This window comes from Symphalangus syndactylus, chromosome X (genome assembly GCF_028878055.3).
Source record: "Symphalangus syndactylus isolate Jambi chromosome X, NHGRI_mSymSyn1-v2.1_pri, whole genome shotgun sequence".
NCBI lineage: Eukaryota > Metazoa > Chordata > Mammalia > Primates > Hylobatidae > Symphalangus > Symphalangus syndactylus.
In genome coordinates, this window is record NC_072447.2 from 91,711,939 (window position 1) to 91,738,602 (window position 26,664).

Sequence of the window (26,664 nt, forward strand, 5' to 3'; positions counted from 1 at the left end):
ATTTGGGTGGGTGGAGATGAGGAGGTGTGCACCAATATATCCTATGGTAAAAGAATGACATGAGCATTAGCACTCAGATGGGAAGGTATAAGAAGTTTAAGAATAGTAGAAAGTAATACTCATTTATTGGTGCACAGGCAACATGTCAAAGAGTACTGGAGGAAAGGATAAAAAAGTAAATCACTGGCCGGGCGCAGTGGCTCATGCCTGTAATCCCAGCAGTTTGGGAGGCCAAGGTGGGCGGATCACGAGGTCAGGAGTTCGAGACCAGCCTGGCCAACATAGTGAAACCCCGTCTCTACCAAAAATACAAAAATTAGCCGGGCATGGTGGCGCACGCCTGTAGTCCCAGGTACTCGGGAGGCTGGGGCAGGAGAATCACTGGAACCTGGGAGGTGGAAGTTGTGGTGAGCCGAGATCATGCCACTTTACTCCAGCCTGAGCAACAGAGTGAGACTCTGTCAAAAAAAAAAAAAAGCTAATCAAAGAAAAATTAAAGGTCATTCTAAGGAGTTTGGAATTTATCTGGTAGCCAGTGGGGTAGTAATGAGTATTTCTAATAAATAGAGTGAAACATTAGAAAAAATACTCTATATAGCCTGGTGTATAGACTGGAAGAGGAAATGGCAGAAAGTGGGGAGATTAAGAGGCAATTATCGTAAAGGTATCCAAAGAACACATAATGAACAAACCCAAGGTGGTGGCATTGGGAATGGAAAGGAATGGAAGGGAGTGATATTGCTGAGAGAGAAATCGCAAAACTTAGTGATTAATTGAATGGGAGTATAATGGATAGAGAGAAATTAAAGAGGTCTCCCCAGTTTCCATTTCAGGTGACTTGCTGCATGGAAAAAGCATTTAGAAATATCAGAAATGAAAAATAAAGACCAGATTTGAAGAGGATAAGATAAGGATTAATTCAAAACTGAATTAATTCAGTTTTGGGCATGTTGAGTTTGAGGTGATCATAGGACATCAAAGTGGAGACGTCCAATTCTACAGGAGAGTTTCAAGAGACCTAGAAATAATATTTGAGGTAATCTGTAAAACAGTTGTTGGTGGTGCTATAGACTGGAAAGTTCATGAAATTGCCACAAGTAAGAGTGTAGACACTAGGATTTTTGACATTTCAGGGTCAAGATCAAAGGCATGAAAAAGAAAAGCTGTGTAAGAAAGAGGAGAAACAGATTGTTAGAAAGTCATTAAAACAAACGTTAGGGGTTCCAAAAGGATGTCAGTAGTGTAAAAAGCTTCAGAATACCAAACGATGAAGATTTACAAACCAACTTTGTATTCGGCATTTAGGAGGTCAGTAATTACCTCCGGTAGATTAGTTTCAGCCAAGTGGCAAGCAGAAATAAAATTGCTAAAGGTAAAGACACAAGAGAAACAATTGTAGATTTTCAAAAAGTTTTTGCAAAGATGGTAACTTCAGGGCAAGTGGATCTCAAATTTCCACCTACAACAGAATCACTTAGGGGCTTTGTTAAATGCAGGTTGCTAAGCCTCACCCGGAGGTTCTAATTCAGCAGGTCTTGGGTAGGGCCAAACTGTTTGCATGTCTATCAAGCATCCAGGTAATACTGATGCCGATAATCTAGGGACCACACTCTGAGAACTGTTTTTAGAGTAGAAAGTTTTGATTTGTCTTAAGGATTCATAGCCTTGAACATTTTATATAGTAAAAGGTGAAAAGAACAAGTAGAGAGGGAGAGACTGGAGATGCAAAAGAGAGAGGTGGGAATAAAACAGATTTGTCACTTGGACGACGTGAAAGAAAGGAATGAAGAACATCAATGGAAGCAGTGGAGGAAGCTTTTTATTTTTTAAGAGAGAAGATGCAAAAATCCTTTTAGGAGGGGAGAAGGGAGGCAGAGGGAATGCCTGTCAAATAACTTTGTGGTAAAATCGTAGAGAAATGGGAGGCAGTAGCTAATGAGAGTGAGGGGAAGGGTGACTTGCAAAGAGTAGAAAAGGTTTGGAGTAGCTGCTACAGGGAATTCAATAGGGAGTCAACGAAATGAATAAAAGGACACTAAGTAGCAGTGGGAGACCAGCTGAAGTTAAAATAGCTTGAATTTGAACAGTTAAAAGCCCAGGATTTAAAACGGAACAATACATTGAAAAACATAGGTGGAATTTAAGACAACATGTTTCCTTCTCCTTTAGGAGAGGGCAGTATGAAATAGCATATGTTAAAAGTTGGTAAGCCCTTATACTTTATAAGGTACTTTGAAAGCTTATTTTTTATATTTCAGTTAGAAAGTGTTCATCTTTCCTTTAAGTATCGGATTTTAACTGTTACTCTTTGGGTTTTGACCAATTCTCTTGATGCTCTGCTTGTCCTCTTTCTCCACCTTTGCCTCCCTTGGAATTCATCTTCAATTTAACATTATAGCTGAATGAAAAAAATGATGTTATAGATCATTGTATAGCCAGTTTCCTAATGGGGTATATATGCATACATAGCTATAGGCTTTCATCACTTAAATTCTCAGTTATATGAATGCTTTCATTTTACATTTATTGTCTTGCCCAATTTCCTTTTATTGTGTACCTAAAAGTGAACCTTAGAGGTCTCCTGGGAGGTTGTGATTAGCGGCCACATTCAAGGTTGTAACTTCAGTTGGCTGAGGCTTTCAAATAATTCCATTTATTACCTTGGGATTTGTAATGCCTGATCTGAAAACCAGTCCCTTCAAATAGTTCTGGATATTTTGCAGTGCTGCATAAGCTTGCCAATATATGTATTTTTAATTTTTAATTAAAATGGTACCTGCATTTTACTGACAGTGTCAAAGTGGAATATTTTGCCTAAAATCACAGATGAGCACCCTCCCCTCCAAACTGAGTATGAATTAAGATAAAATGTAAATTGTTAATTAAGTCATGGAAGTTTACAGCATTTCAGTGTATGGGAAACTACACTTAGGCCTCAAATCATTCCACCGGAATTAGAACTTCTTCTGATGAGATATGGTACCTGCTTATACTAATTTTGTCCTTGTTTGTTGTGGTGGTTGGCTCCTGTCTTGTATTAATTCACAAACCTTGAGTATTTTCTTAGTTTTAATGCAGTGCCTCTCTCCATAGAGAGTCATCTCCCGAGGGTACTCTGTTTACTGTCACCTTTTTATGATGTTATATTGCATCAAGCAATTCCAAACTTACAGGGTGTTGATGCGAAAGGCTTCCTCTGGTCTTGTAGAAACCTAGCCCTGTTTAGAAGCACGTTTGGCTTATGGAAGACATTAAAATCAGAAAGGGACAAAAACAAACCCTCTGTGTAAAATTGATTGTCTCAATCTCAAAGCACGGATAGTAATAGTAGAAATAGTAGTGATAAAAAATAGAATAATCAAAAAGTCAAGAAAAAACCAAGGAGACAAAACCTGCTCTCTTAGATCTAAACGACTAAATGTTTAAATTGCATGTGTTACTTAAGAACGTTACCAAGTTTATCTAGAAGACTGCAATGAGAAGGAATTCAAATAATGAAACCGAGGGTCTTTTGAGTATTGAAAGCTTCCAAAGAACTTTAACCTTTAAATGATCAATGGCCAATTTGAGTCTCTAGTATTTCTGCTAGAAATAGAACCGTAATCTCTAGTAATAATTAAAATATTACTGTAAACCTGATACATCTCATTAAACACATGACTTTTAATTTGTGCCTTTTCTAAAGTTGTCAAAGTATGTCTGTTCTACAATTTCACAGTTACTGATTACAGCATGAGTGAATAATCTGCCTTTTTATATTTCAGATTTCTTAAATTTGAAACATCAAAATATCTGTGCAATGTTTTATTGCTGAAAACCCCAAATTGCTCTGCAAATAAAAAGGCCTTGATAATGTGGGCACAGCTACATACAAGGGGTAGCTTGGCCTTAGTATTTTTAATGTAATTAGAGCTATTTGAAAATAAAACATCCTTTACAGCCAAACTTATTCACCTGGAAATTTCAATCACAAAAAGTTATCAGAGGCAAGTTATTTCAACAGATAGTTTAACAGCCATTTCAGTCAAAACACCTGTTGAATACAATTTGGGATTTCTCTTTTTAAAAACTGGTAAATACAAACATTTCTGTCAATGCTGTTTTATTCTTTTTTGATACTTCTACTTTTGGTTGAGGCGTTTTCTGCCTCTGCTATTTCTTCTCAATTGTCCTTTTTTTGCCCCTTATTACTTTCTTCCCACAACAGTATCGATGTAGCAAAAACGTTTTGATGCCTTTTAAAAATGTCTTGTGGCTGCCTATATCCCAATCTATTATGTTAGAGTCATATCACTGCATTTTGAAAGCAATGATTATCACAACTTCTTAGCATTTTAACCCTGTACAATTTGAAATTGAAACAGTATGAAGAGATTCAAAGGGCAGTTCTTAAACCTGGTTGATGAAATGAGAAAAGAAGAAAACATGTTGTAGAAAGAGGCAGAAAAATCCAATTTAGGATATTTGTGACTAAATAAGGGAGCAAAAAGAACCCACACATTTCTCGTTGATCCTGCTAAGTACAATTAGGGCTGAATAAAATTCAGTAAGTTTTCAACATTATTTATATTTTAGAAGAATATCAGGAAGTTACCATAAGCCATGTAGCTGGTAACGTTTTGTAAAGAAACGAAGCCTGGATTTCACTTTCTGAATAACTAACAGCCTCTAGAGAAGAGGAGCACAGGAAAGGAAATATCTTGGTTTTAGAGAGTGAATAGCTTGACAAGGAGTCTTAAAACAACTTTGCTAGGCCAGGAGCGGTGGCTCACGCCTATAATCCCAGCACTTTGGGGGGTGGAGAAGGGCGGATCACGAGGTCAGGAGTTCGAGACAAGCCTGGCCAATATGGTGAAACCTTGTCTCTACAAAAAAAAAAATTTATATATATGTATATATAAATTAGCCAGGCGCGGTGGCGCGCACCTGTTGTCCCAGTTACTCGGCCGAGGCAGGAGAATCGCTTGAACCCCGGAGGCGGAGGCTGCAGTGAGCCGAGATTGTGCCACTGCACTCTAGTCTGGGCGACAGAGTGAGAATCTGTCTCAAAACAAAGAAAAACAACTTTGCTAAGGCGATCTAACCACCATATGCTGTGTGGAAAAGACCATTCCTTTTCCCTGGAATGTACCCTGCTTAGACGTTTTGTTCTATAAGCTGTTAGTATGTTTGGGACACTTGATGAGTGGGGGAAGTGGAATCTTGTTTAGGACTGGAGCTCTAATCACTGGACCTTCAAAGCCAATGGAAGAGGAAGGAAAATGCACGTTCAAGAGTGCAAACCCTCGCCCTTTCCTCATATTCCGTGATGACTGTTTTGAGTCCTAAACAAACATTTCCTATCAATTTCAGCGGGGAGTAGGGCCAGGGCAATCTCGACACTAAGGGACGATAGTCCTGTTCCAGGACAATGGCGGAAGTGCCATAAAATGAGGCGTCCATCTGCCACCCACAAAGCAAGTCTCTCTGTTTCCCAAAGTGTTCACAGGCTCACTACGCTTCCTGAATGTCAGTGCGAGTTAGCAACCAGAACTCTGATCTGAGTATGATCTCGGACGCTTGTTCCTCTGCGCCCTGGGTAGGGGAAAATTTACACCAAGCGCGCTTAGGTGGGCTAAAGGGCTGAGCTGTTTACTTCTGAACTCGCTAGCGTCTTTCTCCTGGAAGCTAGGCGAAGCCACCTATTAGCCCCCGCAGAGTTTGGGAGCGATGCGCAAATGGAGTTGGAGCTGCCACCTCACTTTCCACGATCTAACCCGGTGTAAGGTGGCGGAAGGGGCATAGGGAGGCACGTTCAGGAGTCGCGCTTTGCGTTTCCACCCCGACACCAGCGGAGCGCGGAGCGGATGGGTTCACAGCATAGGCCACTTTGAGAACTCTGAGTGACATTTGGGAGTTCTCTCGTCTGGCTGAGAGGCAAGAAGCAGAGGCACCACACCGCCCCCTTCTCGGACTGGATCTCTGTTCTCCGTCGAGCCTGAACCCACTCAGGTAGTCGGACGCCGGCCGGGGAGTCTCCACCTCCTCGCCAGCGGCAGCCATTCGGAGCGCTCGGGCGCAGAAGGGGTGGGGCCCATTGGCTGTGGGACGCTGCCAGTCTCCGGAGGGCGTGTGGTGGGGGTGGGGTCTGGGGCCGCAGCGGGTTGGGGCTGCTCACTGTTTGCTGGGTGGTGGTGAGCTTGAGCGTGAGCCGGCTGCTGAAGACTTGCGAACAGTTCGGAGCCAGCGAGAGCGCGCCAGAGAGAGCGCGCCAGAGAGAGCGAGAGTGAGGGAGTGAGTGCAAGGGGATCTAGAGGAGTCAGGGCGAGAAAGCGAGGGCCGGAGGACCCACGATTGAGACAGAGTGACCATGGCTGTCTCCGCGCCTCCAGTGATCTCTGCAACTTCCAGCGGCGCCGGCGTCCCGGGGGGCTTATTCCGGGCCGAACCCCCGTACTCGACTCCCGGAGAGCCCCCTCGTCTTACTCCTAATATGATCAATAGTTTCATGGTTAATAACCACAGCAGCAGTGCCGGAGGCGGCGGCAGCGGCAACACCAACACCAGCGAGTGCCGCATGGTCGACATGCACGGGATGAAGGTGGCTTCGTTCCTGATGGACGGCCAGGAACTGATCTGCCTGCCTCAAGTCTTTGATCTTTTTCTCAAGCACCTGGTGGGAGGCTTGCACACTGTGTACACCAAGCTGAAGAGACTGGATATATCCCCCGTGGTGTGTACTGTCGAGCAGGTCCGGATCCTCCGCGGGCTGGGCGCCATCCAGCCCGGGGTAAACCGCTGCAAACTCATCACCAGGAAAGACTTTGAAACTTTGTTCACCGATTGCACCAATGCCAGGTGAGACACTCGTTTCTTGGCTCTCCCACTTCTCTTACCCCTTTGGCCTCTTCTGCATGCCTCATCACCCTCATCCAACTTTGTTTGTAAAGTGAGTCTTAACTAGTTTGCCTCTATTCTTCACTCTGTAAATCGGTGGGGAAAGAAGACTAGAAGGTTTCATTAGTGCCGGTGCCTTCTAGTCCACGCTCAGTGCAAGGGCTTGGGTCTAAAAAAGTCCCGCACAAACTTGAGTTTGCAGTCCTCTATTGAAACTTTCCAGTCTTTTGCCCATATCTTGCATGGCTTTTGGCTGTTTGTGGTTGTTAATTTCTCTATTTGGTTTTCTTTCCTGCTCTTTTGTGGCCGCACGGGTCGGATAGGTTTTCTTCTGAAAGGATACCAAGGGCTTTCTCTGGGGGCTGGCTGAGCTGTAAACTGGGCTCCTAAGCTGGCAAGCCAGAACTCAGCATTTGGGGCATGCAGGGGGTGGGAAGTCTAGAATCCATCCCAGAGGGTGATTCGATCCCCATCCCGTGTGTTTGTGGTGAGAATGTGTGGGGTGTGTGGTGTTGTTGTTTATGGTGGTGTTGGTGTGTGTGTGTGTGTGTGCAAGTGCGCGTGAGAACGTATGCTCATGCTTGCTGCGCAAAGCTCCCCAGTACACGATACAGGAAAGTCGACGGATACTATTTTTACAAAAGGACAACGACAAATATCACTTTCCTGGGATCGTCCGTTTTGGGTTATCTGCAGAGGGCAATGTGGGGCATGAATCACTGTGGCTGGGACTGGATTTCAGGTTGGTGTACAAGTCGGCAGATTTTCTAGAGAGGATGCTCTCAGCTCTTCCAGGCGAACAGTTGGAAGGATCCCATTCCCTTAAAGACAGGATTCCTTAAATGATGATGGCCAGCTTCCCTGGTTGTAAGTGTACCTCCTTCATATCACAGTGTAGAAGTACACTAGTGAATAAATGTCCATTTGTGTATGAGAAGCAAATTGTGTTCAATGTTTGAGTTTAAAAAGAAAAAAGTATACTCAAGATTATCTGACTTTTTAAACACCTGTGAATTAGTCTTCTAGTGTTTATTCCATCTCCAGTTTGGTAACATCTCAGGAAAGCACAGATTTGGCACAAAAATCACCATCACGTGGTTAAAAGGAGCAAAGGATTTTGTTGTAAAACAGCACTACTGCTTATTATTTTACAAAAATAAAATAAAATAAAATAAAAAACCAAAAACTTTCTCAAAATGAACTTTAAATCATAAAATCTCTGGGTCTGTGAACTAAAACTGTAATAGTTTGCTACATCTGTTGTAAAATCCAAATTGCCATGTATAGTTGAATGATACTGACAACTTGTAGGCAAACTGTTGCTTACTGCTGCAATAAGATAATGCTGCAGAACTTACAAGGGAATCTTTTTCCTTCTTTTTTTTTTCTTCAATTGAGCAGTGTTTTTCTGTGTTCAAGCAATTAAACAGAAAACTATTTATGTGAGAACTCCTACCTGATTCATATTTAGGGCTTACAAAGCTGGTTTATTATATCAGCTTTTCTTAAGGAAGATAGATGGCCTTAAAACACAAAGGATAACAGCTCCCTCAATAAAACAGGCAATTATGGATTGTAAGAGTAAAAAGACAATTTTATTTCGACTACAAAGCATTTTATTAGTACACAAACTAAAAAGGTTACAAGAGACCTCAGATAGTGGCCATCTAATTCATTTGTTGCCATCCAAAAACACTCAAACATTTAAATAATTGCAGACATGAAAACCTATTCTCTTATTAACTCCCTCTCTTTATCAGTCTCTCATCTCCCCATCCCTATTCTTTCTCTCTTCCCCCTCTCCCATCTCTAAAAATGCCCATTCTTAAAGTGGAGCAATTATTACACTTACGAAATTCTTCCTTCCTCAATTAATTTGCACATTCTTGAGAAAAACCTGTGACCATGATTTTCAAATAAATAGATTAGTATTTTAATATGATTTTGATACTTTTCTCTATAAATGGAAACTTTTCCTAATTTTTATTAGAGCTACTTACTAAAAAAAAGAAATCCAGAGGCAGGTGATCTTGTAATATTTTTGGACCCTGTTATACCATGTATTTTTAGGTTATTATTTTTATCTAATTAGCTTTTATTTACTGCTTATCACAGCAATAGTAACTTTTTGTGTGTGTGAATTGTTTTTGTGTATGTGTGTGTATAAAGGTGACAGAGAAATATTAAATACGTGGGAAGAAATAGATCTGTGATGTGATTCATGTGCCTTCTATTGCATTTTCTTTTCTTTATGGGTATTTGGTTTATTATATTCATATTTTAAAACTGTGTTACAAGTATTGCAATTTTATTAATTGTAAAAATTTATGAAGTATATTCTATGAATGCAATGCATCAGTGAAGATGAGGAAAACTACTAGAAGCACACCTAAATTGCAATTTTAGATAGAAGACAGCCACAATTTCTGGGAAAAATCTAATTAATGATAAAATGATATCAACAAATTTTACTGATTCGAAGTGCCCTCCTAACCACATTATTAAAATTGCAAAATATAATAATGCATTTAATAAATGCTTTATGACCTTAGGTAAGATTATTTACAGAAATGTACACTTTAAGTTACTCCCAAAATCTGAATTTTTAAAGAAAATTGTGAAATTTTTAGATCAACATTATTTCTGTGACTTTTCTATTCAGTGAAAAGAAATGTAAGGGATGTAAATAGGAAAGAGGTCCAAGAGAGACAAAGTAAGGTAGATGAGACTCGAGGCCAGTGAGAGAGTAGAAATGCAGAAAAAGAGCAGAGTGATGCCTTGAGACAGAGTGAAAGATGGAACAGAAGAGCTTATAGAGATGCCCCAAGATGAGTGATGCACCATTGGAGATCTGGCTAAAGAGGATTGTCCTTCAGGACTCATGACTTCTTAGTGCTTCTAGCTAAGATCAGGGAGGGAAGTGCAAGGAAAAAGTAAATGTTTAGCGAATGGAAACTCTTAAACACTATTCTTATTTCAAAGAAGAGATTCATCTTCATCGCTTGATGGATAAATGTTCATAATATGTTGTTGAATGGAAGGCCTATTCGTAATGGTGTCATTGGCAATTTTCTCTTCCTGTATAATAAATATTTCTTCCCCTCTCTGTTGAGTATGTGGGGAAGAGTACAAGTCCTGACTTAGAGCATTTGGAATGCTTTCTACGCTATCCCAGAACACACAAAATGGATTGTTTTCAAATTGGTCATTTTCAAGGACCTTAAGGTATTGCCACTAAGTGACATTTTGATTTGCTTCAGTGCCCATTATGTGCACTGAAGAAAAATGAATGAGTAAAATATATACATAATTGTTTCTTTGATAGTACTGAAACTCACAGCAAGAACTACCAGTGCCTTATATTAACTATTTTGTTGTTAGCCAATTTTCAAAATATTCAGTTGTCTTCCTAGAAATGGTTAAGAAATAATATCTGCTTCAACTACTAGAGAGGTAGTAAGATTAAAACTCTTGACCATTCATTGTTCTGTTCGATAAGTCAAGGTTTACATCACTGTAATTTCAAAGAACTGTACAACATTTTTCCTTCATGACTGTTAACTTCTAAAATTAATTGTAAGGATATGATTTTGAGGATTATTTTTTAAATGATGATAAAAATAATCAACACTAAATGGGAAAAATTACTATACTGTTTTGGATTTTGTTTTTGCAGATAAAGCACTGTGATTTCTGTTTAATATTTTGTGCAAGAAAACTTAGAGTTTTTAATACCAGAGAGAACAGGCAGGTTTAGAAAGTAAATGTTGACAATTTTCACTCTTATGCAATAGATTTTTCTTACTAAATTCTCCTAAGTTTAATGCAGCAGTAAAATAGTAAATTAAAAATTGTTTTTCCTAAATATGAAAATTACTAAACAATCAATAGATTTTAGTGTTTCTCTTTTTACCTACCTATCAATATAAAAGTAAAATATTGTCAGATTTCATGACCAGCATTTAATTTTGTTTGAGGACCAACTGATTAAATGTTATTCGGTCGTTTAGAGTTAAATGGGTGCTTGAAGAAACAAGAAAGTATGATTAAGAAAACATTTTAGTAATGCATTTGGAGACAGGATTCAACATATATTCAAACAAATAGAATTCAGTTTTTAAAGTTAAAATTTCCAATTGTAGTTTCTTGTTATTTTGATAGTATATAAACAGAACATAAATACGGTTTTATATTAAAGAGATTTTTAATATCAAAGCACATTTTACAACATTTTAAAACTATTTTCAAATACTAGAAATATGGCTATTATGAGCACTCAATGAGTTTGGCTTGGTAGTCACACTTGATGAGTACTTTATAGTTCATGATCCATACAGAGTAGCATAATTTACTTTGAAAATTTATGTTTTACATTTACAGTTAGGCAATGTCAAATTTTTGCAAAACTTGAATCACTTTCCTGAGCTAATATTTTGTATGGCTTACATTTTCAGTAATGATAAAAACATTTTAGAAAAGAATCTGTGTAGTAAATGCACATTTTATTCTATAGGACGATGAAAAGATAGTCATATTGTCTGTTAAAAGCAGCCACATGGTCAACAATGCTCTGTCCTTTATGAGAAGAATGATGTCAAGATTATAATTAAATCAATTATAATTATGTGCCAATGCATAGACTTTCCATGTTTACATTCATTTTCAATATACGCTTCTGAATAACCAACAGTTTTGTATTTAACTACTTTAGCTGGTATTCATATGCGCCTCACTCATTTATTAGGTGATGGATACTACATTAGAGAAATGATCCATGACATGATGCAGTATATCTTTGGATTTTTATGTATCATATTATCCTCAATGTATAGCACATGGATGTCAATAAATAATTAGGACATGATGGTCTTCAGACATTAATGTTTTATATGGTTTTACACAGGAAATACCTAGTACCTATAGAAGATATCAAGTCTGAATTATTTGGTGCTTTCTTAGGTAACCTTATTTTGTCTTAATGACATTCATAGATGTCTTTAACATGCTTCTAGCAGACAAATATAATTGTGAAAATCCTAATCACAACATGTTATATTTCAGTTGGTAATCTAGCTCTCCAGTGACACTTTATCTTATGCATTTAGAGATACAAATGATTTGGGGTTATCTACTCTATACATTTTAAATATGTATTAAAACCATCCTAATTGATCCAAAACTGACAATATTATGTTTTTGTGAAAAAGACATCAAACCTTTCCCTCAAAGCAAAACAATTAGGTATTAATGATATTCTTGTTGCATATTCAAAAAGCCTTTGGTTGCATTTATTTCCTCCTTTTCTTCCCTTTCACCATCTCAACCTGCAAAACTCTTCACTGTCACTTCAGATCACACAATTCTAAAAAGATAAAACAACATTTAAACACATTTGCTTTGGAAGGGAAATTGAGCATTTGCACCCAATAAGCCTGATTGTGGAACTGCATGCAAATTGTGTTTTGATTTATCTCTTTTACACTTTTTTCCATTTGAATTGATCTTGCATTAATTTCACCAAGCAGCTCTGTGAGGCTGCAGATGTTGCCCTGTGTTTAATAAATCAATGAGACAGATCTGAATGAATCACTTCAGATGGATTCTCTGCTCGGTTTGATGTCTAGATGTTATTCTTAGCTTGTTATCATGACAGATGCATTAATGTTCCCATACACTGCCAGCAATGTCAAAGAGATTGAAGCTTTTAAAGTGGCGGCATCCCTTTTTCCATTTTCTGCTAGAACAACTAAATTTATTTTATTTGAGAATCAGAGAAAAATACCAAATCAATCTTAAGATTTTTCATGGGAAAGAGTCTCAATACTCATGCTATATTGTGAACTATTCCAAAATAGTGGAAATCAACATATTAAAACCTAAATATAGTGTAGCTGCTTAATAGTGCCTCTACATTAATATTTAATCATAGAAGGAAAAATGAGAATTAGTAATATATGATTGGGACACATTGAAAGTGTCACTATAAATAGAATAATACTGTATCCAAATTGATTACAGAAGGGTGTTAGTTTTTAAATCCTTACTAATAAGCTTTTTGTTGGCTTAATGCAGCTGCAATATACTCTTATGAAGGGATTTAGAACCCCTTCAGGATTTAATATTTTTTTTTAGTAGAAAGGAGACAGCCTGTCCATTGTGTATTCATCATTTATTCACTTTATAATGCTGAAAATCCCAGGAAAGTTTATTTCATTTTAATATATTTATATTCTGGGTAATTATTTGTAAATCATAAATTATCCAGTAGCAATAAATGCTACTTTTATAGTTTAATTTCTTAAACTATAGAAAAGCATACGGTCACCAAAAGGAACTTTGATATAATGCTAGTGAAATTTATTACTTACCTGCATTAAATATCGTAACTACCATACTTCATTTAACCCATGGCTTTGTTTCTTTGATTCTGAGAGAGAAACAATGCTGTCAATTGATGTGAAATATTTTGAATTTAATATTGTAGGTGATATAACTTTTCAGTTAGTCTGATATTTGAAAATGCAAATTTTAAAAAGGAGGTTCAAATTTTCTCTTATTCGGCTTTCTGAAGAATATATATTTTAAAAATCAGTTTTTAGAAGTAGATCCTCTTTGAAAGCCTATACAGTATTCCTTAATCATAATTTTATTCCTACCTTTATTAGAATAGGAAAACAGTAAACACCGCTAAATGATACTGTTTAGATCTCAAATTCAGGAAAAATTGTATCTCCAGCGGTTAGGCTAATGTCGGATGTTTATGATGCATATACTATTATCTATGGTAGAGTTTAAAGAAAATTTGAAAATGAACTTCAGTAAATTATGGACAATAGTTAACTTTTTTTTCAATTTTTCTTTAAAACGTTTAAATGCCTTTATGGTGATCTCTCACCACATCCTTCTTCAACACTAAATTTGTATGTTAAAATTGGTGAAAATATTTAAGAAGTAACACAAATCGTTTTATGCAAAATTGAATATATTTTAAGAAAAAGATATCTTTATCGATACCTATCATGGTATCCTTAAAAAAGAACTGAATTTATCACATAAAACAAAACCTTGGGTATATAATAATAATTTCTGAGGAGTCATTTTTAACTCCAGTAATGTTCTTTGGAAAGGTTCATTAAGCCTAATATTCTGTGTATATTAGACACTTAATTCACATTTGTTGAATGAATACAACTATGCATACACATATACACACATTTATTCCTCTTATCAGAATTCTTTGCAGTATATGATGTTCCTTAACAAAAGGTAAGAAATAGTTAAATAAAGTATGCAGTTGTTGAAGAGATACTAATCCTGAAACTTTAAATCCAATATAAAACAATTTGTAATCATGCCATAAACCTTTCACAAATACACATGTAAAGGTATCAAAATCTAATATATGAACTTAGAATATTTGAAATGAAGTATATCTTCAAAGCAAGTATGACTTCTTGATATTAGGTGAAAACCCAGTAGAGATGCTCAAATATTATGAAAAAGCAAGAATTAATAAATAAAGTGAGCCTAAGACCATAAAATGATTATTGGTGATTTAGATTTATACTACTTGATATGAGCACTAACCCTTGTGGCAGTTGACTTGTGATCCTGTTTTCAAACAGTAAATGCATGCGTATTCAAAATGAGGTGGTAAAAAGAGGGTTTTCCTCCCTTCTTTCTAGTCTGTGAATAGAATACAAATACATGTTAAAAAGAATGATTTGATTTTTTTCCTGAATAATCTTAAGACCCAATCCAATGGAAACTCAAATTTGCATGAAGTATCATCCTCACCACCCATTTAAAAGAATAACTTAGTTCTTTCAGGTGTAATTAATTTTGAAGAGTAAAATCTCCTTTAATCTAGGAACCCTGAAGTTGAAACTACTTGTATCTGTGTACTATTTTGACCCATTACAATTACTTTGTTTATTAGAGCAAATTGTGGTGGAAACTTTGTAATTATACTACTGGAAAAAATATATGGTACAGGAAAGTTTAAAAAATAATAAGCCACAGTATTTTTATTGCTATATAATCTTTTTATTTTTAAACAAATTGACTGTTTAATGGTGTGTAATGTAGTGTGTATACAAAGGTATATAGCATTCGATTGCAATTGTGTACAATGATCTTATCAGGTTGCTGGCAACTACTAGCTAGTAACAGCATTTGGGCTACATTTAGTCTATCTGCTATTTATGTGATGGGTTAAAAAGAAAAAAGTAATATTGATCTGTCGCCGGATTAAAGTTTGAAATGGGCAACAGCCTGAACACAAAAGCCTTTTTTTTTATGATTTCTCAGCTTGCCATTGATCTAGTTTTATTGCATTCATTATTTATTAAAAGAATTTGCAAGCTAAACATAACGTTAAGCTAGTTTGCACACAGGGACCGCACTTAGGAAATTGAATGGAAATTGCATTAGAGATGAACATCTGTGCTATTTTTCCACTCATGTGTTTATGGGTTTGTATAAAAGGTGTATTGGATTAACAGTTATAACCATTATAGCTTACAGCAATATGTCAGTTTCTGAGCTTTCAGTTATTTTGAGAGAAGTCTATCTCTCATGTTTGTCTAAAAAGTATAGTACTACCATCACAAACAATATTAATTATGTATTTATTTTTACGAACAGTATTTAGAAAAATTTATTTTTATTATACTGTTAATGCATTATGTATGTTATGTATACATTATGAGATATCCTGCTATACTGAAGTAAAAACGTTTTGAAAGCATATGTAATTATCATATAAGACTATACTATCTCTTAATGGCCTTTGGTAGTAGGGTATGTAGGTGCAATTACATAGTACCTATTTTAAGAATCTTGAGTTTAATGCCATATTAAAGCATACTAAATTCACAGAAACTATATAAAAACTTTAATATGATAAAAAAAGATCATCCATAAAATATTATATATGTAGTCAAAGCCTTGATCATTCCAAAATGATAGTAAATGTGCAGACACTGAAGACTTGCTCTATATAACACTACTGATGATAAGATGGGATGCATTATGATATGGTTCCCTTTTTGGGTTCAATCCAAGGAAGTTTAATTACCAAACCTCAAGTTGACCTCCCCAGAGGACATAAGTTAGACGGCAGTGAGTATGGGTTTTTGTGTGTGTGTGTGTGTTTTTTTTGTTTGGGACAAGGTCTGGCTCTGTCACCCAGGCGGGAGTGCAGTGGCAACCAGTGAGTATGTCTTTTACTGTATTGTCTTTAAGCTGTAGACATTTGGAAAATTCACGTCTATCTATCTAATTATTGGAATTTAAATAAAAACTTCTTCACAACCATTTTGATCGCTCATGATTAGATTTGTTATGATAGCCTGTGTGTGTGTGTGTGTGTGTGTGTGTGTGTGTCTATCCAGCACTTATTAAGGGTATTCTTTGTGGTGCCAGGCAGTGGTCTAGGTGCTAGGTGCTGTGAACGAAATGAACAAAACAGTCTGCTCATGGACCATACAGACTACCATCATCCTATCGTTAGCTTAGGGTGTATAAGCCGTATTATCCCTCCTATTACATTTACTAAATTATGAAATGTTTGAGATTACAAAATTTTGCCACATCTATTATTGAATAATCCTTAAATTTCCTTTCCCATGTCTGCCTCCTGCATTATATCAGTAAACATTAGACTCTTTTTCAGTCTTTGGAATTATACCAGAAAAGTCCAACTAAAAATAGTCAGTTATTAAGATACAAAACAAGGTTTTAATTTTATGAGTGCAGAAAGTGTTCTTATCTTATAAAGTACACATAAAAAGGAGCATGAAATAAAACATGTATTTCCACTTAAGAATGACTATAGTTAATTGACCTTAGTAACTTTATATGATATATATTTGTTAAAAGGGATATGAATTCTTAAAATTCATAAAGTTAATCAATCCGTGAGACACATGTTTTTGTTATAAAACACGCAACTGTGGACTTTTAAAAAATTTATGTTAAAAAGCTTGCTTTGATTTGTGTTAAGAGTTTTAAACTAGTAAGATCCTCAATCTTAGAGCATCATTTGCTTTGCATGTGGTCCTATACAATATTATGCCAAAAATTAAAACAGAGATGAGAGTTGTTTATTTTTGTTCATCCAGAGTACATTGACCCTTAAATATGTCATATTTAAATGTAAATAACTTTACAAAACCAGATTATTTGCAAACACGTATAATTAAATGTTTAATGTTACTGTTAAGCTTGCTGCTTTGAAAATATCCTGTAATCTGCTAAACTTCTAAATTTATTTTGTAGAAAAATCTGTGAGTTCCCTCTAGGTTTTTATCTGAGATATGCAAAAGGGTAATTTGTTCATACAAAAAAATTACTCCATAGTACATTTTATGCAAAGCATACAATCTTTAGGTCTCACTTTATAAGCCAATTAGCATATTCACTTTAAACATGATATTTTCCAATTCAATTCATTTCAACAAATATTTAGTAAGCACCTAGTATGTGCAAGGCTCGTTATCAGGGGAAGTGGTGATACTAAGAACTTGCCACATTCTTATTGTCTCATCTCCAGATTATCTAGGTTGAGTTTTACTGTTTCATGGTTAACTCTCAGCTAACCTACATTAGAGGAAGGAAGAGTAAACAATACATATAATTCAAAAACGTGGAAAATTAAAATAACATTGATTTGGCTTTGCAGTGCATTATAAAATGTTCTCAGCATATTTACCTGTCTAAATATATTTTACTTATTCTAATATTAAATTTTATTTACTTTTTTCTCATTAAACTCTTTTAATGGGTCTCAAAATTATGTGACAGATTTTGATCAAGTTGTTTCCATTAAAAAGTACTGATTTTAAAAACTAATAACTTAAAACTGCCACATGTAAAAAAAACAAAAAAAACAAAGTGGTCCTCAAAACATTCTCCCTTCCTTCTCAAGATTTTATAATGCATTGTTATCATTAACCAGTCTTTTATTATTAAACTTACATGGCCCATTGAAACAAACAGTTCAAAGACTCTTCTTCCACCACTGATTAAGACTGGGGTGGCAGATATTAGGGATATTTAGCCTTCTGAACTTTCTGGGCAGACTTGGTGACCTTGCCACCTCCAGCAGACTTCTGGTCCACTGCTTTGATGACACCCACAGCAACTGTCTGTCTCGTATCACAAACAGCAAAGTGACCCAGAGGAGGATAGTCTGAGAAGCTCTCAATACACATGAGGTTGCCAGGAACCATATCAATGATGGCAGCATCACCGGACTTCAAGAATTTAGAGCCATCTTCCAGCTTCTTACCAGAACAGTGATCAATCTTTTCCTTCGGTACAGCGAACTTGCATGCAATGTGAGCCATGTGGCAATCCAGTACAGGGGTATAGCCAGCACTGATTTGGCCTGGATGGTTCAGGATAATCACCTGAGCAGTGATGCTGGCTGCTTTCATTGGTGGGCCATTTTTGCTGTCACCAGCAATGTTGCCACAACGAACGTCCTTGACAGACACATTCTTGATATTGAAGCCCACGTTGTTCCCAGGAAAAAAGCTTTATTTCATTTCACTCAAAGCTTTATTTTATTTCACTCAAAGCTTCCTGGTGCATTTCAACAGACTTTATTTCAGTTGTAAAATCGACTGCAGCAAAGGTGACCACCGTACCGGGTTTGAGAACACCAGTCTTCACTTGACCACCAGGTGCAGTACCAATACCACCAATTTTGTGGACATCCTGGAGAGCGAGGCACAAGGGCTTGTCAGTTGGACGAGATGGTGGTAGGATGTAGTCCAGAGCCTCAAGCAGCATGGTTCCACTGGCATTGCCATCTTTACAGGTGACTTTCCATCCCTTGAACCAAGGCACGTTAGCAGTTGGCTCCAGCATGTTGTCATCATTCCAACCAGAAATTGGCACAAATGCTACTGTGTCAGGGTTGTAGCCAGTTTTCTTAATGTAAGTGCTGACTTCCTTAACGATTTCCTCATATCTCTTCTGGCTGCAGGGTGGCTCAGTGGAATCCATTTTGTTAACACCAACAATTAGTTGTTTCACATCCAGTGTGTAAGCAAGAAGGGCATGCTCACTGGTCGGCCCATTCTTGGAGATACCAGCTTCAAATTCACCAACACCAGCAGCAACAATCAGGACAGCACAGTCAACCTGAGATGTCCCTGTAATCACGTTCTTAATGGATACAGTAGTCATTACAGGTGTTAGCAGATCAAAACCTGGCAAATTACATGAGGCCAGTTGTTGACTTTAACACACCTTCCTGTGTTTAGAACCCCTAAATAACCGTCTTCCTTCAGTTAAATAAAAGTTTCTTGACACCAGAGGAATTATAGCTTTGGGTTAGAACGCATTGATGAATATAACTCTAAATCAGATTTTTGTGAAGCGTTTTTACTCTGTGAAGAGAATAATTAATTGATTTTCAGCTTGCAATTAAGAAAAGGAACATTATATAGTCTTGATGCTGATTATATCCTGTCAAGAGCAGTCATTTTGATGATGGGCACGTATAGAACATTGTGACCTCTGAAGAGAGTAGTAACTGCTCCATTGTTTAATTGGTATACGTACATTTGATATAGCCACATTCTTACATTTGCAGTTCTTTTGGGTTGTTCCTTGTCATGCTAGAGGACTGACAGGTTTTTGTTATTTTAGAGGCATGTTCTTTTTTATAAAGTCGTATGATGTTTACATAATCCCTATTCTGCCACAATCTAAAACTTTTATTATTCTTCCTTGTTTTCAAGTGAAAGCAAGTTTATCAAGAAAGTAAAGGAATAAAGGAATGACTACTCCATAGGCAGAGCAGCCTAAAGCTTTAATTATTCTTTACAGTTTAGTCTCATTGAATTGAATGACAGATATGCTGTGTATTCAGTTTGGTGTTTTGTTTCTTTTTCTTTTAATTTTTGTTTTTTTGTTTCCAAGATGGTTCTCAGTTTTTAAATGTAAATAAAATCTAAGAATTCCTTTTTTTGAGGTCTTTCTCTACATTAGTGGGAAATATGTAAAAGCCTTTGTCCCATATGGATTCATATTCCTTAAAAGAAGGGGCAGTGAAGCTCGATAATTTAGTTTTCTGTTTAGTTAGGAAGCCTCTTGATTTTACAGACAGGTGGACTATATTTGGGTCATGTTAGCATTGATGGAGTTCTATTTGGGAATGAACAAAGGAATGAAGCTAAAAAAGGGTGGAGAAAACTTGATGAGAAAATGTTTCTAATGTAAACAGAGAATAGACCAGGAACTAACTGATAGGTGGGAAGTAGGCAGTATAGAGTGTACTGATAAAGGCATATCCATAGAGTTCTTGAATGAATTATCCCTTTTAATTGTCTTCATTTTAGTGGTAAGATTAATCAGATTAATAATGAACAGGAACAAAGGACATACAAATATTAGCTGTGAATAAAAAGAAAAAAACACGAAGGCAAAATGTAGAAATGTTATTCCATTTGAGGTGGCATTAAAAACCTTAATAAAACATTTGTATACATGTTGTATTAAAGTAATATTCATTTAGTATTCTTGTAAATGTTACTTTAATTAAAAAATTATAAAGTGTCCATTTACATATCCTTGGTAAATGTTCTTACTATTCCTGTTCTGTTTGATTGATTCTAGCTTGCCATAGCACATTTTTGAAACATGTTGAGAATAAATTCTTTATATTTTTGTATATACTTTTTTTAGGTAAAAGTTTATCTTTAAGTTATTTTTTAAAATTTTTGTGGTTACATAGTAGATGTATGTATTTATGGGGTACATGAGATATTTTCATATAGGCATGCAATGTGAAATAATCACATCGTGGAGAGTGGGGTATCCATCCACTCAAGCATTTATTCTTTGACTTACAAATAATTTAATTACACTCTAAGTTATTTTAAAAAGTACAGGTAAGTTCTTATTGACTCTAGTCACCCTATTGTACTATCAAATAGTAGGTCTTATTCATTCCCTCTATTTTTTTTTTTGTACCCATTAACCATCCCCACCTTCCCTTCCAGCCCCTCACTATTCTTCCAAGCCTCTGGTAACCATTCTTCTACTTTCTGTGTCCATTAGTTCAATTGTTTTGATTTTAAGATCCCACAAATAAGTGAGAACATGTGATGTGTGTCTTCCTGTGCCTGGATTATTTCACTTAGCATAATGATCTTCAGTTCCATGCATGTTGTTGTAAATGACTGGGTCTCACTCTTTTTTATGGATAATAGTACTCCAGTGTGTTTATGTACCACATTTTCTTTTTTTAATGTTTATTTTAGGTTCAGGAATACCTGTGAAGGTTTGTTACATAGGTAAACTCATGTGACTGGGATTTGTTATACAGATTATTTCATCACCGAGGAATTAAGCCCAGTACCCAATAATAATCTTTTCTGCTTCTCTTTCTCCTCCCACCTGCCCACTCAAGTATATCCCAATGTCTGTTGTTTACCTTTTTGTGTTCATAAGTTCTCATCATTTAGCTCCCACTTAAAAGTGAGAATATGTGGTATTTGGTTTTCTGTTCTTGCGTTAGTTTGCTGAGGATAATAGCCTCCAGCCTCCCACAAAAGACACAATCTCATTCTTTATTATGGCTGCATAATATTCCATGGTGTATATGTATCACTTTTTTATCAACTTCTGTCATTGATGGGCATTTATGTTGATTCTGTGTCTTTGCTATTGTGAATAGTGCTGCAATGAACAGACATGTGCATGTGTCTTTATAATAAAACAAATTATATTCCTTTGGTTATATACCCAGTACTGGGATTGCTGGGTCGAATGGTAGTTCTGCTTTTCGCTCTTTGAGGAATCACCAAACTGTTTTACACAATGGTTGAACTAATTTACACTCTGCCCAACAGTGTATAAGTGTTCCCTTTTCTCCGCAGCCCTGCCAGCATGTTATTTATTTATTTATTTATTTTTTGCTTTCTAGTAATAGCCATTCTGACTGGTGTGAGATGGTATCTCATTGTGGTTTTGATTTGGTTTCTCTAATGATCAGTGATATTGAGCTTTTTTCATATGCTTGTTGGCCACATGTCTGTCTTCTTTTGAAAAGTGTCTGTTCAGGTCCTTTGCTCACTTTTTAATGGGGTGTTTTTTTTTTCTTGTAAATTTGTTTAAGTTCCTTATAGATATTTGATATTACCTTTATCAAATGCAGTTTGTGAATATTTTTTCCCATTCTGTAGGTTGTCTGTTTACTCTGTTGATAGTTTCTTTTGCTGTGCGGAAGCTCTTAAATTTAATTAGATTCCACTTGTCAATTTTTGCTTTTGTTGCGATTGCCTTTGGTGTCTTTGTCATGAAATCTTTGCCCGTTCCTATGTCCAGGATGGTATTGACTAGGTTGTCTTCCAGGATTTTAATAGTTTTGGGTTTTACATTTAAGTCTTTAATCTATCCTGAGTTGAGTTTAGTATATGGTGTAAGGAAGGGGTCCAGCTTCAGTCTTCTGCATATGTCTAGCCAGTTATCCCAGCACCATTTATTGAATAGGGAGTCTTTTCCTCATTGCTTGTCTTTGTCAGGTTTGTCGAAGATCAGGTGGTTGTAGGTATGCGGCCTTATTTCTGGGTTCTGTATTCTGTTCCATTGGTCTGTGTGTCTGTTCTTGTACCAGTATCATGCTGTTTTGGTTACCATAGTCCTGTAGTATAGTATGAAGTTGGGTAATGTGATGCCTCAGGCTTTGTTCTTTTTGCTTAGGAATGCCTTAGCTATTTGGGCTCTTTTTTGGTTCTATATGAATTTTAAAATCTTTTTTTTCTAGTTTTGTGAAGAATGTCATTGGTAGTTTGATAGGAATAGCATTGAATCTGTAAATTGCTTTGGGCATTGTGGCCATTTTAATAATATTGGTTATTTGGACCCATAAGCATGGGATGCTTTTCCATTTGTATCTTCTCTGATTTTTTTTGAGCAGCGTTTTGTAATTCTCATTGTAGAGATCTTTCACCTTCCTAGTTCACTGTATTCGTAGGTATTTTATTCTTTTTGGGGCAATTGTGTACCACATTTTCTTTATCCATTCATCTGTTGATGGAACTTAGGTTGCTTCCAAATCTTAGCTATAGTAAACAGTGCTGCAATGAACAAGGGAGTGCAGGTATCTCTTCGATATACTGATTTCCTTTCTTTTGTGTATATACTCTGCAGTGGTATTGCTGGATCATATGGTAGCTCAAATTTTAGTTTTTTGAGGACCCTCCAAATTGTTCTCCATAGTTATTGTACTAATTTACATTTCCACCAACAATGTACGAAGGTCCCCTTTCCTCTACATCTTCACCAGTATTTATTATTGCCTGTCCTTTGGATATAAGGGATTTAAATTGGGGTGAGAGGGTATCTCATTGTAGTTTTGATTTGCATTTCTCTGATGACAAATGATGTTGGGCACCTTTTCATATGCCTGTTTGCCATTTGTATGTCTTCTTTTGAGAAATGTCTTCTCAAATCTTTTGCTCATTTTTTTGATTGGATTATTAGATTTTTTTCATATATAGTTGTTTGAGCTCCTTATATATTCTGGTTATTAATCCCTTGTCACGTGGGTAGTTTGCAATTATTTTCTTCTATTTTGTGGGTTGTCTCTTCACTTTGTTAAATGTATCCTTTGCTGTGCAGAAGCTTTTTAACTGGATGTGATCCCATTTGTCCATTTTTGCTTTGGTTGACTATACTTGTGGGATATTCCTCAAGAAGTCTTTGCCCAGACCAATATCCTGGAGATCTTTCCCAAAGTTTTCTTGTAGCAGTTTCACAGTTCGAGGTCTTAGGTTGAAGTCTTTAATCCATTTTGATTTGATTTTTGCATATGGTGAGACATAGGGATCTAGTTTCATTCCTCTGTATATACATTTCCACCTTTCCCAGCACTCTTTATTGAAGAGATCATCTTTTCCCCAGGGTATATTTTTGGCACCTTTGTTGAAAATGAGTTCACTGTAGGTTTGTGAATTTGTTTCTGGGTTCTCTATTCTGTTCCACTGGTGTATATGTCTGTTTTTATGCCAGTAACATGCTGTTTTCATTCCTTATAGCTCTGTAGTATAATTTGAAGTAAGGTAATAAGACTCTTCTAGTTTTGCTTTTTTGGTTAGGATAGGTTTGGTTATTCTGGGTCTTTTGTGGTTCCACATAAGTTTTAGAATTTTTTCTTTTTCAGATTGTTCACTGTTGGCATATAGAAATGCTACTGATATTGGTACGTTGATTTTGTATTCTGTAACTTTACTTAATTTGTTTATCAGTTCTAACAACTTTCTTGTGGAGTCTTTATGTTTTTCCAAATATGAGATCATATCATCTGCAATCAAGGATAATTTGACTTCTCCCTTTTTAATTTGGCTGCCCTCTATATTTTTCTCTTGTCTGATTGCTCTAGCTAGGCCTTCCAGTACTATGTTGAATAACAGTGATGACAGTGGGCATCATTGTCATGTTCCAGATCTTAAAAGAAAGGCTTTCAGTTTTTCCCCATTTAGTATGATATTAGCTGTGGGTCTGTCATATATGGCTTTTATTATGTTGAGATATATTCCTTCTATCCCCAGTTTTCTGAGGCTTTTTACCATGAAGGGATGTTGGACTCACCAAATGCTTTTCTAGCATTATTTGAAATGATTACATAATTTTTATTCTTTATTCTGTTGATATGATGTGTCAAAACAATTGATTTGTACATGCTGAACCAGGCTTGCATCCCAGCGATAAATCCCATTTGGTCATGTTGAATGATCTTTCTAAGGTATTCCTGAATTTGTTTTGATAGTATTTTGCTGAGGATTTTTGCATCAAATTCATAGGAGATATTGGATTGTAGTTTTCATTTTTTGATATGTTTTTGTCTGATTTTGATATCAGGTTAATACTGGCCTCATAAATTCAGTTTGGAAGTATTCCCTCCTCCTCTATTTTTCGGAATAGTTTGAGTAGTATTGGGTTTCATTCTTTTTAAAATGTTTGGTAGAATTTATCAGTGAAGCCTTCACGTCCCAGGTTTTTCTTTACTGGGGGAATTTTTATTACTGCTTCAATGTCATTACTTGTTATTGAACTGTTCAGGTTTTGGATTTCTTTCTGTTTGAATCTTGGTATGTATGTATCTAGGAATTTGTTCATTTCTTTTAGATTTTCCAATTTATTGCCATATAGTTGCTCAAAGTAGCCACTAATGATACTTTGAATTTCTGCAGTATCCATTGTAATGTCTCCTTTTTTCATTTCTAATTGTATTTATTGGGATTTTCTCTCTTTTTTTCTTAGTTAGTCTGGCTAAAGGTTTCTCAATTTTGTTTAACAAATCAATTTTTTTGTTTTATAGATCTTTTGTTTTCTATAATTTCAATTTTATTTCTTTCCTAATTTTCATTATTTATTTTTTTCTACTGTTTTGAGTTTGATTTGCTCTTGCTTTTTTAATTCTTTTAGGTGTAATGTTAGATAGTTTATTTGAAGTTTTTCTTCTTTTTTGATGTAGGCACTTACAGCTATAAACTTCCCTCTTATTGCTTTTGCTGAATCCCATAGTTTGGTATTTTGTGGTTCTATTATCATTTGTTTCAGTACAATTTTAGTTTGCTTCTTAATTTCTTTATTGACCCACTGGTCATTCAGGAGTATATTGCTTAATTTCCATGTCTTTGTATAGTTTCCAAAATTCTTCTTGATATTAATTTCTAGTTTTATTCCATTGTAGTCAGAGAAGATGTTTGATATTATTTCAAGTTTTTTGAATGTTTTAAGACATGTTTTGTGATTTAACATATGGTCTGTCCTTGAGAATGATCTATGTGCTGAGGAAAATAATGTGTATCCTGCAGCTCTTGGATGAAATATTCTACAATTGTCTATTAGATCCATTTGGTCTATAGTGCAGATTAAGTCTGATGTTTCGTTTTGGATTTTCTGTCTGGAAGATCTGCCCAATGTTGAAAGTAAGGTGTTGAAATCTCCAGCTATTATTGAATTTGGGTTTATCTCTCTTTAGCTCTAATCATATTTTCTTTATATGGCTGGATGCTCCACTATTGGGTGCATAGTTATTTACAATTGTTATATCCTCTTGCTGAATTAACCCCTTTATCATTATATAGTGACCTTCCTTGTCTCTTTTTATAGTTTTTGTCTTGAGATTTATTTTGTCTGATATAAATATAGTGACTCTCTTGCTTCTTTGATTTCCATTGGCATGGAATATTTTTTCCTATCACTTTAGTTTCAGTCTTTGTGTCTATTTATAGGTGAAGCGTGTTTCTTGTGGGCAACAGACCAATGGGTCTTGTTTTTTCATCCATTCAAACACTCTATGTGTTTTGATCAGAGAGTTTAGTCTATTTACATTCAGTGTTATTGATAAGGGCTTCTGCCATTTTGTTATTTGTTTTCTTGTCTTTTTTTTCCTTCCTTTCTTCGTCTCGTAAGGTGACTTTCTCAGTGATATAATTCAGTTTTTTGCTTTTTTATTTTTTGTGTCTCTTTTGCATGTCTTTTGGTTTGAGTTTACCATGAGCTTTGCAAATACTATCTTATAACCCATTATTTTAAGCTGAAAAAACTACACTTTGCATAAAAAAAAAACAAAAAGACAACTAATAAAAACCCTATTCCATAACTTTGTCCCCTTGCTTTTTAACCTTTTGTTGTTTCTATTTATATTTTATTGTACTGAGTGTGTCTTGAAATGTTGTAGTTATTATTTTTCATTGGTTCATTGTTTAGTCTTTTTACTTAGGATAAGAGTAGTTTACACACCACATTTACAGTGTTACA

General features: G+C 35.8%; 2 protein-coding genes across 2 annotated transcripts in view; one reads left to right on the plus strand and one right to left on the minus strand.

Moving 5' to 3' along the window:
* Positions 1–6,174: 6,174 nt before the first annotated feature.
* The window catches only part of DACH2 (dachshund family transcription factor 2), a 688,870-nt gene continuing 668,380 nt past the window's right edge, over positions 6,175–26,664 (plus strand). Inside the window, exon 1 of the mRNA XM_055268433.1 lies at positions 6,175–6,837. Coding sequence (XP_055124408.1) covers positions 6,350–6,837 — 488 coding nt within the window. The 5' untranslated portion in view covers positions 6,175–6,349. The remainder of the gene's footprint in view (positions 6,838–26,664) is intronic.
* LOC134736068 (putative elongation factor 1-alpha-like 3) lies at positions 17,925–19,054 on the minus strand. Its single transcript, XM_063635313.1, has 2 exons — positions 18,447–19,054; positions 17,925–18,412 (listed from the first exon to the last, which is right to left on the minus strand). The coding sequence occupies exons 1-2, from the start codon at positions 18,889–18,891 to the stop codon at positions 17,925–17,927; spliced, it is 933 nt and encodes a 310-aa protein (XP_063491383.1). The 5' UTR covers positions 18,892–19,054.